Here is an 18840-nt window from a genome sequence, read left to right on the forward strand (position 1 = left end):
TTTTTAAACTGTTATCAAAGAGTAACATACCCCCCAAATTATATAAGCTTGATGATTTTTCATAAACTAAACACACTTATGTAACCAGCACCTGGCTCAAGAAACAAAACATTTATAAATACCCCAGATGCTCCCCTAATGCTTTTCTAGTCATTGTCACCCCTCCCCAGAGCCAACCACTGTCACTAGCATAGTATATTTTGAAGCTTGTCAAACTGAAGTTGATTGATCTGATAGGGTAAATATATGAGTCTGTTCACAATACTTCTGAAAAAGAAGAGTAAAAGAAATTTTCCAAAAAGCAACAGGAATTAGAACAGAGCTAGTATAGACAGATCAGTGGAATAGAATAGAGAATTCAGAAATATACCTGGTATATTTGGGGAATTTAGTGTTTGATGTAGGTAGCATTTCAAATTAGTAGCAGAAAGATGGATTATTCAATAAATGAGATTGGGACAAGTAATCATGTGGGGTTAACTTCATTCTTCACTCCTATAATCAAAACTCCACATGAGTCAAAATGTAAAATGTAAATGGTATTGGATTCGTAACCATACTTTTTACTAAGAAGGTACCCTATGGAGTGTGTAAAAGAAGAATAATTCACACTCAGAATAATTCACACTTCAACTGTTAATCTGTTAGATAGGTAAATATTATTCCTGCATTCACACTATTAGCATTTTTATGTCCCAGTTCAAAAAAAAAAAAAACAAAAAAACTTTTTACTTACAGAACAACCGAAGGAGCCAGATTTAGGGAATATTGGTAAATTGATAAGATTTACGTTTTATATTGACTGCTCTGTGTTTTCTATTTAGATGAATTATGTGTTGAAGCACTTTGTCGGATGGAACAAGCCAATTGCTCCTTTCAGGTTTTTGACAAACATCCAGGGATATATTTGTTTTTGGTCCATCCCAATGAAATGGTGAGTATGAACATCAGGCAGTGTTGAGGTAGGAGTGTTAGGCAGTGGAAGTATGTACAGTCAGTCCTCATTATTCATGGATTCCGTATTAGTGAATTCACTTACTGGTTAAAGTTTATTCATAACCCCCAGATCAATATTTGTGGTGCTCTTGCAGACATGTGCAGAGTGGTGAAAAATTTGGGTCATCAGATGCATACATTCCCGGCTGAGGCGAAGAAGGAGGCTCTGCTGCCTTGCTTCACCTCTTTACTGTAAACAGGTGTCCTTTCTGTGGTATATTTGTAGTGCTTTTTTTTTTGCATTTTTTGTGCTTTTTGTTGCTTATTTTGCTGTTTTAAAATGGCCCCCAGGTGTGGGTACTGAAGGGCTGTCTAGTGTTCTGAAGCCTGAGAAGGATATCATGTGCCTTAGAGGGAAAAGTGTTAGATAAGCTTCATTTGGGCATGAGTTAAAGTGCTGTTACCTGTGAGTTCATTGTTAATGAATCAACATCTTATTTAATGAGCTCCAATTACCTGCCTCCCAATGCGATATGATTAAACTTGGTTAAATTTATGTTTAGAGCTTTGTTTAAATGTTGTTCTGAAATGTTGTGAGTTATTGATACTGTTTCAGATGGGGTTAAGTAGGGGCAGTCTCCAAAAGATTGTTAAAACAAAAAACTTCCTAGGGAATCATTGTATGCAAATTTAAGGTAGAAACAAAAGATAGAAGATATCCTAACAGAAATACACATAATACAAGGTAATGTATAGATCAGATCCTAAATCCTGTATTTCTCTGTGGGCAACAGTTTAGTATTTGCTAATTCTTGTCAACTTTATAGAACACAACTACCTTGAATAAGGGAAATTGACTTTTATTTTTGTACATATAGATAACTATAATAGAGATTTTCTGTATGTATTTTGTTTAAAATGGTTGTTAATTGTTTTCTTTTTGTAAAATTTCTACATTTAAGTAGAGGGTGCTGTGGGATCAAAGAAGAGGGGAACCAGGAAGGTATGGGAATAGTTCCCAACAGGTGATACTTAGGCTTAAAAGATAAATAGGGCAAATAATTTGAGCTTTTTTTCAATAACATTTTTCAATATGTTATACAGAGCTAATGAATAAGGATTCTTCTCTCTTGCTTCCCTCACCTGTTTGCCCTACTTCAAACACATGTGTTTAAAATATTTTTAAAAAGTGTATTGTGATAGATGAGATCAAACCAAACAAAAAAAGAAAAATCCCTAGGTGTTAGAAATGAAGAGGGCATAAAAGTCAGAACAGTGGGCAGGAACAGATCATTGAAACCTGACATAGAGTTTATGACTGAGGTTTGAGATTTCATCTCTCTTTTTGAGGGCAGTATGCTGCAGCTCCCATGCACAATAGCATCTACAACTAACTACATTAAGAGAGCTATGAAGGGCTGCTCTTTCAGACATATAAGGCAGAAGAGGCATTTAAAAAAAGGCAACAAAGAGCATCGTGATGGGGATTCTAGTCAAGATGGTGATGATACCGTTTCCTCTTTGCCAACACAAAAAACAATGTTAGAAAAAAATTCAAAAACAGGAAATTAAAAATATGGAGTCACTTACCACAAAATAAATGTTTCTGTGACCAGCAGTGGAACTGAAATCCCAAGTGAAATTTGGGGGTAAAGCTGTAGGCCTGCGTGGCCAGAGGTGGCTGGGATTTTAGCCTGTGCAGGATAACAGGAATTACAGGTATATTCCAGGCAGGGCAGAGAAGCAAAGCCAAACTCTGTGCTTAAAACAAGGGTGGGGCTCCTGTGCCTGTGAAAGAAAATTGACACAAAGGACAGCCAGGTGCTTTCTGGGATTGACTTTAAAAGCTGTTGTACCTAGAGAGGAAGCATATCTAGCCTAGCAACTACACCCCAGGCCAACCACCTGCAGACTTGATTACTGAGTCTACAGTGTCCCTTATGTGACCAAAGGTTGAGACCTAGTTCTGGAGTAGGACTCTGGGGACTGTGATAGAGTTAATCCTAAATTTATAATTAGGAAGGAGTGGGTGGGTAGGAGGAAGCAGGAAAGAGCTTACAAACCGAATCTCTGAAAAAAATGTGAAGAAAATGAATGCTAAGACTTACAAGACTAGGCCCCTTTCCCTAAGATTGGCTCTGGAGGAATTCCCCTCAGGGTGACAAGGGCTCGTGTGAACTGGTGGATATGGCAGATGGGCAGGAGGGAATCCTGTCTGGTTGTGAGAAGATAAAATAGAAAAGGAACTATTAAAGTTCTGGTTTTAGTTCTCCTTCATTATTGCCATGGATAAAGAATTATTGCACTTACACCTGTGGCAACTCAAAGATTAGATCCAGATAAAGGTAGGAATAAAAAATCAGGGCTGTTCAGAAGTCTGGTGCTTGTGAGATGCTGAGACAAGAAGGTGGGGGACAGTTAACCCCTAAATAGTAACTTCAGCACTGTGAGGCCTGAGGAATTACAGTCTAGTAGTTTTCTCCTAATGCTGCTTTTCCCTGGAAATAAAGGGTGAAGCCCTGACCCGAGAAATTATATCGTGTGGCAGTAAACAATGGATTGTTTTTCTGGCTTGGGTTTCAGTTACCACTCCCACTCCTGAATTCATTGGAACTAAGTTATACTGAGATCTGACCTTCTTCCACAGGCATTGCCTGACAGGAGGCAGTATCCCAAGGGAAAATTAATTCACAGACCAAAATAAGAGACATTTGAGGAACTTAAAGAATTCAGTAGAAGAAATATTAAAACAGTTGTCCAGTACTTTAAAAGTATTATTATAGACATGCTAAAAGAGATAGAAGATAATTAACATAAAGCAAGTATGAAACATAATAACCAGGCAGAATCATAACACATAAAATATGATAGTTGTGCCAGTTTGTATGTGTTGTGCCCCCTAGAAAAAGCCATGTTCTTTGGTGCAGTCTTGTGGGGGCTGACGTATTGGTGTTGATTAGGTTGGAACGTTTGGATTGGGTTGTGTCCATGGAGATGAGCCCCACCCAAGTGTGGGTGATAACTTGTGGGATGGTTTCCATGGAGGTGTGGCCCCTCCCATTCAGCGTGGGCCTTGATTGGTTTACTAGAGCAGTATATAAGCTCAGACAGAAGGAGAAGTTTGCTATAGCCAAGAGGGGCACTTTGAAGAATGCACAGGAGCTGAGAGAGGAGCTTCTGCTTACAGAGACATTTTGGAGATGGCCTTTGAAAGCAGACTTTTGCTCCGGAGAAGCTAAGAGAGGACAGATGCCCCAAGAGCAACCAAGAGTGACGTTTTTGAGGAGCTTGAAGCCTAGGGAAGAACGTCATGGGAGAAAGCCACTTTAAAACCAGAACTCTGGAGCAGACACCAGCCACATGCCTTCCCAGCTGTCAGGTTTTCCAGACACCATTGGCCATCCTCCAGTGAAGGTACCCAATTGTTGATGTGTTACCTTGGACATTTTGTGGCCTTAAGGCTGTAACTGTGTAACCAAATAAACCCCCTTTTATAAAAGCCAATCCATCTCTGGTGTTTTGTATTCTGGCAGCATTAGCAAACCAGAACAATAGTTAAAATAATGATTTTAGGAGATGGGATAAAGAATACAGTGACTATAGCTGAGAAAATGAGTTGCTGAATTAGAAGACCAGGTTAAGGAAATCCCTAAGAAAGAAGAAAAAGACAGAAATAGAAAATATACAAAAAAAAACTAAGAGCTGTCGAGGTAGAAGTGCTGACATATGGATGTAAGAAGTCCCAGGAAGGAAAAAAAATTAAAATTGAGATGAGGAAATATTTGAGAAATAATGGAGATAAATTTCTTAGAATTAAAAAAAAAAAATGAGACCTCAGTTTGTAACGGCCTATACAATGTCAAAGAGGAGAGAGAAGGAAAAAACTTATGCTTAGACATAAAACAGTGAAATTTAAGAACATCTAGGACATTCAGAAGCTTCCTCAAGGAGAATATCACATACAAAGATATGAGACTCAGATTGACAACACATATGTAACAGTCACACTGGATGCAAGAAGACAGTGGACTAGTGGTATTTTCAGAGCATTGAAGGAAAAGAGCTTAAAACGTAAAATTTTATATCCAGCCAAGCTCATTCAAATATCAAGGTGTGATGAAAATATTCTACTCACAAAAGACCTTAGAAGATGTGCTGCACAAAGACCCACACTGAACGAAGTCCATAAAGAAGAAATAAAATGCCATTTTATGCAATGGCAAATACAAAACCTTAAAACATGTACAAGTTATGAGACAGGAATTTAACAAGGTGACTAGATAAAAATGTATTTACAGAATTATAAAAGTCAGTTGTATTTCTGTACACTGCAGTTAACAATTAAAGAGAAGTTTTCCTTTTACGGTAGAATTAGAAAATACTGAGTACTTGGGAATAAATCAAAGATGCACAAGAGTGCTGTAAGAAAATCAGAAAATTTAATTGAGGAATGAAAAAGGCTTTAAAAAAATGGGGAAGACATGCTGTGTTCTTGGGTAGAAAGGCTAACAGAAAGATGTCAGTTTTCTCCAAACTGCTCTATAGATTCAATGGATTTTTAATAAATTGAAATAAAATTTTTAGTGTAGCATGTTAAAGATGGTTCTAAAATTTTTGAGAGAGGAAGGAGCCAAAAACACCAGGATATTTCGGAAGAGTTTTAGAAAAGAGAGACTCACTGATAAGCAGGATTGTGAAGCTCTGGTAATTAAGACTGTGTGATACTGGCATGTAGATAGACCAGTTGACTAGAGAACTCAGAAACCTACTCATATTTGAGACTTTGGTGTTTGATGGAGGTAGTATGTCAGATCGCCCAATGTCATTATATCTTTCATATCTTTTGCCGTATCTTCCCTCAACTCATTGATTTGATTTTTTAATTGATTTAGGAGATTTGTTTGATAAATAATTAGTTGTTTCAATTCCTGTATCTCAGTTGAAGTGTTAATTTGTTCCTTTGACTGGGCCATAGCTTCATTTTTCCTAATGTGTTTTGTAATGATAATTTCCAGCCCCACATTCCACATCAGTTGTATTGTAATCAAGAGCCTTTGGAAAAAAAAATCTATTAGTATAGACTCATGGATTCCTGTTTTAAAAAATAGTTTATAATTCATTACTTAGTTATGTTGGTATAGAACCCATGCTTTTATCCATTAGGTCTATGTTTTTCAAATTTTTTTTTGACAATGGCCTAAAGTTAAAATGGTTTTCATTGCAACCAACTACATACATACATCAACTTACGTAATATAAATATTTCACAAAACAATACCTACTCTTTTTTTAATTATTAGTTTTTTTATTTTAATGCAATTTTATTGAGATATAGTCATACACCATATAATCTATCCAAAGCATACAATCAGTGTTTCACAGTGTCATCATGTAGTGCACTTCATCACCACAAGCAAATTTAGAACATTTTCATTCCTCCCCAAACAATATGTATTCTTACTATGAGGGATGTACTTGTATTTTTCCCTTCTATTCCATTTAATTCATTTTTAAGGGAGGTTATGATCCATTAAATTTAATTCATAGCCTCAAAGAAATTTAAATCACTTCCCTATGCTGTACTGCCATTTAGAGATGACCTTGAGTTCTTTTGAGGTTCCTGTTTTCATTTTTTAGATTTTTTTATTATGGAAAATTACAAACATACAAAAGTAGAAAGAATGGTTTACTAAACGCCCGTATATCCATCTTGTACCATCACATGGTCAGTTTTCTATTCTTTGAATTAGTTTGAAGAAAGTATAGACATCAAAGCATTTCATCTCTAAATACTTCAGTATGTGCCTCTAAAGATAAGGACTCGAAAGAAAACCATTATCACACCTAAAATATTAATAATTCTCTAATATATTTCCAATTAATGTTTAAATGACTGGAAGTGATTATCTCAAATGGTATATTAGGGTTAGTTTGTTCAAATCAGGATACTGTCCATACCTTGTATTAGTTGATATCTGGTGTCTTTTAAAATCTGTAGACAATCATGTTCTTGCTGTATTGTGTTATGTATTAGGTTCGGCGTTGGGCTATCCTGACTGCAAGAAACTTGGGAAAAGTGGACAGAGATGATTATTATGATTTACAGGAGGTTTTAACTTGCCTTTTTAAAGTCATTGAGTTGGGGCTTTTAGAAAGTCCAGATATTTATACTTCGTCTGTCCTTGAGAAGGGTAAACTGATTCTTTTGCCATCACACATGTATGATACTGCTAACTACAAAAATTATTGGTTAGGTGAGTATTATTTCTACACTAGTAATTTGAGTAGTGTTTTCTTATAGTTCTGATGAGTTTTCCTGCAAAGGAAATGTAACTTTCTTTGGTGATCTGATCAAAATCCCTAAATGTGTAGGGTAATCATGGTTCTTAATTCTTATTCTGTCATTAAATTGCTTTAAATAATCTTTGTGCATCTTACTATTAAACATTCATCTTAGAAGCCTTCTACATAAGATGTATTTTCAAGCCCTAGAAAATGGATCTGTTATTTAAAGCAATATTAGATGTAACAGAATACCAGTGCAGCAGTTGATTCTAATAGAATTTGTTTTTTAATACTTCTCATCCGATCCGTAAGCTGCTTCCTTGTAGAAAGATTGTTAATACTGTTTTCAACAGGTTCTACACCAGCTCAAAATAATTCTGTCCTATTTCATTGATTTCAAGTCTTACAACTGTGTGTTTCATAATTGGCAGTGATTTTTTTTCTTTTAGTGGTATGTGATATAATGGTGCATTTTAAAATTGAATGCATCTTAGATTTAATGAAATCTGAGTTGTGTAGTGGTCATCTTAGAAATTGTTTTTCTACCCAAGTCAGTACCATTTGTACATTTTTGCACTTGAATCAGTCTCAAGTCCTGTTATGGTATTTTGGGAGCAGTTGTATATGAATATGTCAGATTTACATTTTTGAGGAACTGGATACTGTCTTGCTTCATTTTCCTGCCTTTTTAAAATTTTGCCAACCAAACTGGCATTAGAATAGTATTTTGTCAATCCAAGAAAACTGTAAATGATCTTACAGGTATTTGCATGTTGCTGACCATTCTTGAGGAACAAGCCATGGACTCTCTGTTGTTGGGCTCTGACAAACAAAATGATTTTATGCAGTCAATACTTCACACCATGGAGAGGCAGTCCGATGGTAATAAACTTTATTTGCTAAATGTTTTGAATTTTGTGATGATAATGTACTTTTTAAATGTCACTGCAAGAATTTGTATTTATGATGTGGGGAAAATAATAATAGTTATCATTGTATGGTTTAGGTCACAGATTTGGAATTTTAAATCAAAAAGGAACTTTACAGTTTAATTCAACAGTTTTGTTTTACAGAAGAAGGGACAAAGCCCAAAGAAGTTAACCTACTTTTTCATGTTGCAACACCCAGTCAGTGATGGAATTAAGACTAGAACCTATAAGAAACAACTGTTTAATGACTTACTAATTAAGATTGTGGAGAAATCTTCCCCTGTTCCACTGTCTCCTTTCTTCTAGTTCTTCAATTCTACCTTGGTTCTCTAGGGTTGCACATCTGACATGATAATCACTAGCCATATGTGGCTATTTAGATATTAAATTAAAATTAAATTTTCAGTTTTTCAGTCATACTAGCCATATTTCAAATGCTTAGTAGCAACATGTACCTCGTGGCTACTGTACTGACAATGCAGATAGAGAACATTTTCCAGCATCGCAGAAAGGTCTCTTGGACATTGCTGTTTTAACTTGGAATGATGTCTAAAACTTGTAACCCATGTTTATTACTTGACCCAACCTTCTTTAGCTGTTGATTTTATTAAGCTAATAGGGAAGATCTGTACTTAAATAACTTTTAATCTTAACTTCTTTATGCAGGAATGAATCAATAAGGCTAAGCTTGCCCAGTCCTACAAAAACATAATGAAAATAATTTTCCCCCTCATTTCACTTCTCTTCAGGCAGCTTGACTGTGGATATAAATTCATTTGTGAGAAATATGTTAATGCTATTGGCCCTTTTTTTTTTTGATGGCATGTATTTTCTTGCTCTGTTATTCCTGATTGAAGCTGTTATTATTTGCCAGCACTTACTACAAAAATTGATCATTTCCTTCCCTTTGCCTTGCACATCAGATTCTGCATTTTTGTTAAACCAACTCCTCTAACCTTCTAAATGTGAGTCACGGAAACCTTTCATCATTGTCTTCACCTCGCTGAATAATTTTTTCCTTATTTGAGAGCTCAACAGACATAAAGCAGTATGTCAACTATAGTGGATGACCCAAAAATATATGAGTAGGTGTGCACAAATGATTGTGATAAAATTGCTAAGAATCATAAGAGCTCCAAGGGAAATAAAGCCACAGATTCTAGGAGGATTGAATGACATTATCAGTAACTGAGGGATTAGTACTTGCTTGCCTCAGAAGGGTACTGTAGAAGATAAAATGGCTGGAGAATGTTTAATATGGGAAGAGTTATTTGAGGCAGACTAAGGATTGATAGGATTTTGACAGATGGTAGGAATAGTGAAGGCATTCTGGGGCATATTTGGGGTGAAAAACAGTGACCTGATCTTACTATAGACAGGGTGTGGTCATGGGAATGTGAAAAATAAAGCTGGAGAAAAACTGTAGTGCAAGATTGTGGAGGTGCTTGACTGAGGACTTTGAATTATCTTGGAATACATTAAAGAGCCATTGAAGGTCTTTGCCACTGCATGTCTGATAAAGAGGGAAAGGGCTGGAGATAAGAGCTTGTTGTAACAGGAATTCCTGCAATTTGGATGAGAAGTGGATAACAACAAAGTTGCATTGCATTATGAATGGTTGAAGGGTGTGTCTTTCTGTTTTCCCACTAGTTAAGGGATTCATTCCATTACACTAGCCTCATGGTATACACAATTCAGAATCAAGCTAAAGCAAAATTTCTTACAGTATGGACCTTGTATAAATCTGTAAACACCAAGTTTATCTTTCTCTTTCCTCTACTTTTCCTATTATTTCTTGAAGGGTGGGAATATAAAGTTTTGGGTGGAGTTAAGATGCTGAGTAGGAAAAATTGTTTTGGGTTTGGCAGATAGCATGAGGTGGTTATATTTACCTAGACACTATCAATTTGTTCTGCCTATTTAAAATTGTTTTACAGGGGTATCATAGTATTGCTTGATAAAATGCACAGACACCTTGACAATTTGCTGGCTTGATAATTTGCTGGCTTTTTAAAACCTGATTGTCAGTACTTTAAATTACTTGTTGCTTTGCTTTTAGTTTTCTTGCTGCTAAGGTAAAGAATATTTAATTCTCAATACATTTCAGTACTTTTTTCTCATTGTTTTGTAATTTGGCAATTGCTCCACTGTATTTCAGATGATAGTGTGGATCCTTTCTGGCCAGCACTACACTGTTTCATGGTGATTCTGGATCGCCTTGGATCTAAGGTCTGGGGTCAACTTATTGATCCTATTGAGGCATTTCAGACCATTATCAACAATGTGAGCTACAATAAAGAGATCCAAAATATACGGAACAGCTCTGTAAGGTTAGTTCAGTTAATGTCAAAATTTAAAAATAATCTCTGTAAGAAAGTCCGTTGTAACTGACTTAACAATAGAGGTTTTTTTCCTTCTTCATTTCAGTAATTTCTTTATATTTATTCTTAATATTTAAGGACCAAGTTAGAACCTGAATCATATTTGGATGATATGGTGACTTGCAGCCAGATTGTGTACAGTTATAATCCTGAAAAGACCAAAAAGGTATAAAGCATTTTGAAAATTCAGATGGTATTGCCTTTAAATTGTATGCAGTGTTTTTCACAGCTAGTTGAATACCTGATTTTATGATTCATAGGTGTTTTGTAAAGCCTTCTGATTGAACAAATACATTGTGCTTGGGAAAAAAAGAACTTTACAGTGTGTGCTGTTTGGAAGGTTAATTTTTAAGTGCGTTTATGGAGGGTGGTAAATGTATAGGGTAGGGAGAGATTAAGTGACATGTCTAGAAATCAAAACCAGCCTAGTAGAAAGAAGGCCAGAGTGTAAAGAGAGGGTGGAAATGTGCCTTTTCATGAAAACAGTCACCTCAAAATTCAATTTTGAATTTCTTAGAGGGTATATATATATGTATATATTTTTTAATTCAATTTTATTGAGATATATTCACAACCTGTACAGTCATCCAGTGTACAATCCAGTGTTCACAGCACCATTGTATAGTTGTGCATTCATCACCCCAATCAATTTTTGAATATTTTCATTACCACACACAAAACAGAATAAGAATGAAAGTTAAAGAAAAAAGAACACCCAAAACATTCCATATCCCCCATCTCTCCTTATTATTCATTTACTTTTTGTCCTCATTTTTCTGTTCATCTGTCCATACACTGTATAAAGGGAACGGGAGCCATAAAGTTTTCACAATCACATGGTTACACAATGTAAGCTTAGTTATACAATCATCTTCAAGCATAAAGGCTACTGAGTTGCAGTTCAACAGTTTCAGGTATTTCCTTCTAGCTATTCAAATACAACAAAAAGGGGATAGCTATATAATGCATAAGAATAACATCCAGAATAACCACTCTACTCTATTTGAGATCTCTCAGCCACTGAAACTTTATTTTGTTTTATTTCTCATCCTCCTTTTGGTCCAAGAAGGCTTTCTCAATCCCACAATGCCAGGGCAAAGCTCATCCAGGCAAGTCATGTCCCATGTTGTCAGGGAGATTTACACCCCTGGGAGTCATGTCCTTAGAGGGTATATTAAAGATAAGATATAATAAACCAGAATAGGAAAATTGAGAAATATGTTTCTTTTTTACAAATTGGGTGTTAAATCTGTTATGGGGTAAGATGAATTTATTACTGTATGGTGCTTTTTTATCTGAATGTCAGTATTTCTTTCATTTTAGGATTCAGGGTGGAGATCAGCCATTTGCCCAGATTATTGTCCTAACATGTATGAAGAAATGGAAACATTAGCCAGCGTGCTTCAGTCAGATATTGGTCAAGACATGCGGGTTCATAACAGCACGTTTCTGTGGTTCATCCCTTTCGTTCAGTCCCTCATGGATCTTAAGGATTTGGGTGTGGCTTATATAGTAGAAGTTATTCATCATCTGCACTCCGAAGTCAAGGATGTCCTCAACCAGACAGATGCTGTGTGTGACAAAGTCACTGAATTTTTTCTTCTAATTTTGGTATCAGTGATTGAACTTCATAGAAATAAAAAATGCCTGCATTTGCTGTGGGTTAGTTCCCAGCAATGGGTGGAAGCTGTTGTAAAATGTGCGAAGCTTCCTACTACTGCATTTGCACGAAGTTCTGAGAAATCATCTGGAAACTGCTCTAAAGGAACAGCAATGATATCATCTTTGTCATTATATTCAATGCCATCTAACTCTGTACAGCTTGCTTGTGTGCAGCTGATTAGAAGTCTCCTTAAAGAAGGTTATCAGCTTGGGCAGCAAACACTGTGTAAGCGATTCTGGGATAAACTCAACTTATTCTTGCGAGGAAACTTATCTCTAGGTTGGCAGTTGACTAGTCAGGAAACTCATGAGTTGCAAACTTGTTTAAAGCAAATTATTAGAAACATAAAATTCAAAGTACCTCAGTGTAGCACTTGTATGGATCTGACTCCTGCATGCAAAACCCTTCCTGCTGCTTATAATAAAGAAAAGGAACAATTTGGGAAGAAGTCTAAAAAAGACAGGCCTTGTTTGGAAAACTCCAGCCCAACATTTTCTAAAGAACCATTGAAAGCTGACACGTATCAAATACAAGAGAGTATGTTGATCAAAGTGAGTAACACTGTGGAAGATGATAATGAGCAAAAGTATGTAAAAGATGAACTAGACGACCATCTCTCAGCTAAATCATGCTTAAGACAGAGTAAAAACCTTTTTACTGAAAGAGCTCAAGATCAACTTAAAATAAATAGAAGGAAGCAGAAGTCTGTAAAAGAGAACTCTGTATTTTTACCACAGAATTGTGCTTCAAGAAATGGTCCAGAAAATGGATGTGATAGAGGAATTATAATGTCAACACGTTTATTAGCTGATTCCAGCACTGATTCTCTGGAAAAGGTGTCAACATCGAATGAGGATTTCTCTTTAAAGGATGATTCTCTTAGTAAAACCTCAAAACAAAAATCTAAGGCTCAGAAAGATGAAATCTGTGCTAAGCTATCACATGTAATAAAGAAGCAATGTAGGAAAAGTACTTTGGTTAATGATACTATCAATTTAGAGGAAAACCTGACTGTAGCTAACATAGACAGTTGCTATTCAAGGAAGGATAAAAGAGGTCCAAAAGGGGATGGTGTCATACACAATATATCTTTAGACCCTAAAGTTATTCTGAGTGACAATAGAAATGGAGGACAAACATCTCAAAGTAGTTCATTCCTGAAAAAGAAACAAGTAAAGAGTGAAGTGTTGGATGTTTTTTCTTCCCATGACAACAGTTGTCAAATACAGGAATGTCATGTTGATGGTAAAGATTTGGTTTCATTTACAGAAGTGACCAATACTTTAGTGAAGAAAATGTCTTCCATTAAAAATCCGGAGACTGCACTTGAATCAAGGGATAAAGAAATGAATAAGAATACTGATCGGATTTCTAGCTTGACAAGAGAACAGACCCCTGGGATCAGTCCTAAGTCTGAAAACTTAACAGATTCTCAGATAGACAGAGACCTTCACAAATTGTCCCTAATAGCTCAAGCCAGTGTTATTAAGTTTCCATCAGATTCAACTCAAAAAAATTCATCTCAGCTACAAAGGAAAGTAAATGGTGATAAAAGATGTTTCACACCTAACCACAATAACGAATCTACCTCTGTTGGGGAACTCTGCCGTGGACAGGTTATTATTATTTCAGATTCTGATGATGATGATGATGAAAGATTTTTGGGTTTTGAGAAACACATTAAAATAGACAAAATATGCATTGAGAAAGAATGTCCAGAGCAGCACACTTTTCTTGATAATATTAATGTGGAAAAGAAGCTAATAAAGGAAGAAACAACAAAGTCTCTTTTGCAGTTTGAGGAATCTGATTCTCAGTTTTTTGAATTTGAAAGTCCATCTGAGGTATTTTCAGTTTGGCAAGATCATAAACCAGACAACAAGAATTCAGTTCAAGAAGATGAAAAAAATTCATGTTTGGCTCATATAGCAGATATTACAAATGATTGGGGTTATGATACAGATTATGTATCTGAAGAGGTTATTAAGAAAGTAGCAGAGGGAATTAAAGAATATACAAAACCACAGAACAGTAGTATTGCTGTTGAGGAATTTTGTGAAATTGAAGTAAAGTCTAAGAGAAAGCGATTTGAAAAACCTGTGGCTGAAGACCCTCTAAAGTCTTTGTCTTCTGTCAGAAATGAGGACCAGTCTGGTCTTCTTAATGAGAATCATCTTACTGAAAATGATATTAAAAATACAAGGACTACAACTCCCAACTCAGGTATTCAGAGAACCACTGTGGTTTCACACAAGAAATCTTCTCCAAAGCTTCGTTCATACCCAAAACCTATTAGGAGAGTCCCGGTTTCTAAAACTCCTAAGAAAACACATTCAGATGCCAAAAAAGGGCAGAATAAAACAAATTACATAAGTTGTAGGACAACTCCTGCTATAGTTCCACCAAAGAAATTTCGCCCATGTCCTGAGCCAACTTCAACAGTTGAAAAACTTGGTCTTAAAAAGGCTCGTCGTAAGGCATTTGAGTTGTCCCAGCGATCTTTAGAGTGTTTATTTAAATTACGTGACCATGGCAAAACTGTTGGAGTAATTGAGACCCGAAAAAAGGCTAAATTAATTTCTCCTCAGACTCTCTCTGTCAAAAATAATAAGAAACTGTTGACAAGTCAGTATCTACAGTTGCGAAGGCAAACGAAACCCAAATCACAAGAAAATAGACGAGGGCTTTTTGATTATGAAAAGGCAGATACAACAAAGTCAGGGCCACCTGGAGAACAGAATTCTGACATATCTATAGCAGAATCGGATAGATTAGATTATAAAGGAGAAACTGAGGTAATTGCTAACAGTAATAGAAAACAACTAATAAAATGCATGTCTTCTGGACCAGAAACTGTAAAAGCAAAATATATTTCTCAGGTGACTGATGATACTTGCCTTTTGGACCAGTGTGATTCTGTAGTGTTAAATGGAAGAATATCAACAAATGAAATCATTGTTTCTACTTCAGAGGACCCTTCTTCAGGTAGAGGTGATCTAACAGGACATCATTCTGAGGTGGCATCTTTGAAAGAGGGAGAACTTGAATCCAACAGTGATACAGAGGATGATAATTTATTTTTAACGCAACATGATCCTGAAGATATGGATTTATGTTCACAAATGCAGAATGATGCAGTCATTGAAGTTGTTCATGGAAAAGACATGGTTCAGGTAGACAAAGATTCTATAAGTCTGCCCCAGTTGGAATCTTTGAGTAGCACAAAATGTAAGCAAAAAGATTGTGTTGAAACCGTGAAAACCCAGGGTGACTATTGCTCAAGACACTCTGAAGCTAAAACAACGGATGAAGATGTATTTCGTAAACCTGGCTTGCCTCTCTCTGCATCTAAACCTTTGAGACCTTCCACTGCCAAGATTTTTACCTCAAGTGGTACTTCACGAAATGCTAATCTTTCCAAGTCTTTGGAAAATGCTTCAGTCGTTTCATCAGCTCTAAAAAATAGATCAAATGGGGTTCAGTCTATTTTGAAAGTACCTTTGCCAGCCTCTCTGGTGTGTCAGAAGCCAATGGGTGAAGTAAAGAGTTTGTGCAATGTTCTTCATTCTCAGACTCCAAATAATTCCAACAGACAAGGTTACAAACTTCCATTTGGTGAAAGCAAATCATTTTCAGCTTCCTCTCCAGTAAACATCCTGTTGTCATCACAGTCCATCTGTGACACCTTCATTAAAGAGATCTTAAAATGGAAATATGAAATGTTTGTGAACTTTGATCAGTGTGGGCCGCCAGCAAGTCTTTGTCAGTCCATATCAAGACCAGTGCCTGTCAGATTTCAAGATTGTGGAGATTATTTTAATGTTTTTTTCCCTTTGATGATACTGAATACGTTTGAAACAGTAAGTACATGGTACAGTTATATGCCTCTCCAGACTTTGAAGTTGCTGCTTTTCCTTACCGTGCCAAGTAATAATTAGAGTATGGTTGAAGTAACTGGCCTCATTTGATTTAGGTCTAGGTTTTAGATTTCATGTTAAACAGACGTTTGTACCAGGTACCATCTTAGATACTAGAAATACAGAAGAAGCACATTATTAACCTCTGTCCTCCTGGAGCTTATAGCCTACTAAGGGAAACAGATACAATTTAATATGATATTGTACCAAGTCCAGAGGTAGCAACAGGAGGAAATGTTTACCATTGCAAAGGTGTAAGGGGAGAATTCTCAGAGGAGATATTCACTCAGCTGCATTTTGAAGGAAGTTTTTGGCATTTTCAAGTCAGGTTAATGGAGGTTGGGAATGGATTTTTACCTTCTCAAATTCCTAAAAAAAAATCTTGAGTATGCAATAAGACAATGAAAAACAAAACTAAACCAAGAACATTGCAGTATCATTACTTCATTCACTTAGCAGATATTTGGGTGTCCAGTATGTTCTGGTGCAGTTACAGGCCTGGGAGGTAGAACAGTGAACAGGATAGGCCAGACTTCTGCTCTCAGGAAGTTACCATTTTACATAGCGATAAGGGCTCAAGTGTGGTCTAGAACAAAGGGGACATGGCATTTGATATTGAAAGGTCAAAGACAGTCTCTGTGAGCAGATGGGATTTAGACTGAGACCAGAATGAATAGTAGGAATCAATTTGTAGTAGGACAGGTATATTCCAGGCAGAGGGATTGCAAAGACTATGGTAAGAACAAGTTTGGTGTGTTGAAGGAAAAGGAATTGTAGTGCACAAAGAGACAAGTTTACTACATAAGAAAATAATCAAGAGAATTGTTAATACTTGACTTTTATAAGACTCGAATACATCTATAAAAATCCTTTCATGTTGAATCTTTGTATTGATTTATACCCCAATTTTTAGCCATTGTTTTAGGACTTTTATTTTATTTTATTTTTTATTTTATTTTGAAATAAATTCAAACTTAGAAGAACAGTTGCAAAAACAATACAAACCCCATACACAGAACTCCAGCATACCCCGACCCCCCCTTCCCCGATACCCCGATCCACCAACTTGAACATCCTGTCACACCACCATTTCTTTCTTTCCCTCCCTCCCTCCCATCATCTATTGCTCTGTCTTCTGAACATATGAAAGCAAGCTGCACACATCCATGAACAAACAATATAATTCACATATACATTTCCCATATACAAGAACATTCTTGTATGCAATCCCATTAAGTGCAGCTAAGAAGTTCAAGAAATTCAACATTGATACAAAGCTTACATTCTAGATTTCCTTTTTTTTCTTTCTTTTGTTCCAACTGTGTCCCTTTGAGCCTCCTCTCCTCCACCCTCAGATCCCATCCAGGATCATCCTTGGCATTTAATTGTCATTATCTATTTAGACTGTCTTTTTTTTTTTTCAATTGTGGAAACATATATACAGCCTAAATCTTCCCCTTCCAACCCCTCCATAGCATTCCATTAGTGGGATTAATCACGTTTAGAATGTTGCACTGCTATCACCTTCCCACTATCCATTGATAGAAATTTCCCTTCACCCCAAACAGAAACCCTATACTCATTTCTTAACTCCCCATTGCCCCTTCTCCCACTTCTTGTAACCCATACTCAACTTTTCATCTCTATGGTCATATTCTTTGATACTTTCTTTGTGTTTACCGTGGGGCTTAAATTTAACCTCTTAAATCAACAATCTTGTTTTTCTTTGATACCAACTTAACTTCAATAGGACACATAAACTATGTTCCTATACTCCTCCATTACCCCACCTTTATGTAGTTCTTGTCAGAAATTATATATTTTATATTGAGTCCAAAACTACTGATTTATCATTACAGTTTACGTATTTTAGATCCTGTAGGAAGTAAATAGTGGAGTTATAAATCAAAAATACAGTAGTATTGGTATTTATATTTACCATGTGATCTTTACTGGAAATCTTTATTTCTTCATGTGGTTTCAGTCAATTGTTTAGTGCCCCTTCCTTTCAGCCTGCTCAGTTCCCTTTAGCATTTCTTATAGGACTGATCTACTGGTGATGAAGTCCTTCAGCTTTGGATTATCCGGGAATGTTTTTATCTCCATCTCATTTTTACCCTCCAGTTGTTTGTGAATTTTCTAAGTCTCTGATGGTTATTGACTTCTATTTGTATTCTGTTGTGGTCAGAGAATGTGCTTTGAATAAATTCAATTTTTTTAAAAATTTATTGAGGCTTCTTTTAAGATCCGTGATCACTATAGAAGAATGTGTGTCCTGGTGATTTGGGATGTAATGTTCTATATATGTCTGTTAAATTTCTCTGTATTTCTCTCTCCTTTCTTTGTTTCTCTGTTGGTAGGGCTCCCTTTGGTATCTGAAGTAGAGCAGGTTTTTTATTAGCAAAATCTCTCATCATTTGTTTGTGAAAAATTTAAGCTCTCCCTCAGATTCGAAGGAGAGTTTTGCTGGATAAGGTATTCTTGGTTGGAAATTTTTCTCTCTCAGAATTTTAAATACGTCATGCCACTGCCTTCTCGCCTCCATGGTGGCTGCTGAGTAGTCATTACTTAGTCTTATGTTGTTTCCTTTGTATGTGGTGAATTGCTTTTCTCTTGCTGCTTTCAGAACTTGCTCCTTCTCTTCAGTATTTGAGAGTCTGATCAGAATATGTCTCGGAGTGGGTTTATTTGGATTTATTCTATTTGGAGTTTGCTGGGCATTTGTGCTT

General features: G+C 36.1%; 1 protein-coding gene across 1 annotated transcript in view; it reads left to right on the forward strand.

Annotated features, from left to right (window-relative positions):
- The window catches only part of SETX (senataxin), a 99882-nt gene that overhangs the window by 13387 nt on the left and 67655 nt on the right, over positions 1–18840 (forward strand). Inside the window, 6 exon segments of the mRNA XM_037850995.1 lie at positions 825–934; positions 6971–7190; positions 7984–8103; positions 10309–10480; positions 10610–10697; positions 11855–16054. Coding sequence (XP_037706923.1) covers positions 825–934; positions 6971–7190; positions 7984–8103; positions 10309–10480; positions 10610–10697; positions 11855–16054 — 4910 coding nt within the window.

This window comes from Choloepus didactylus, chromosome 10 (genome assembly GCF_015220235.1).
Source record: "Choloepus didactylus isolate mChoDid1 chromosome 10, mChoDid1.pri, whole genome shotgun sequence".
NCBI classification, from domain to species: domain Eukaryota; kingdom Metazoa; phylum Chordata; class Mammalia; order Pilosa; family Megalonychidae; genus Choloepus; species Choloepus didactylus.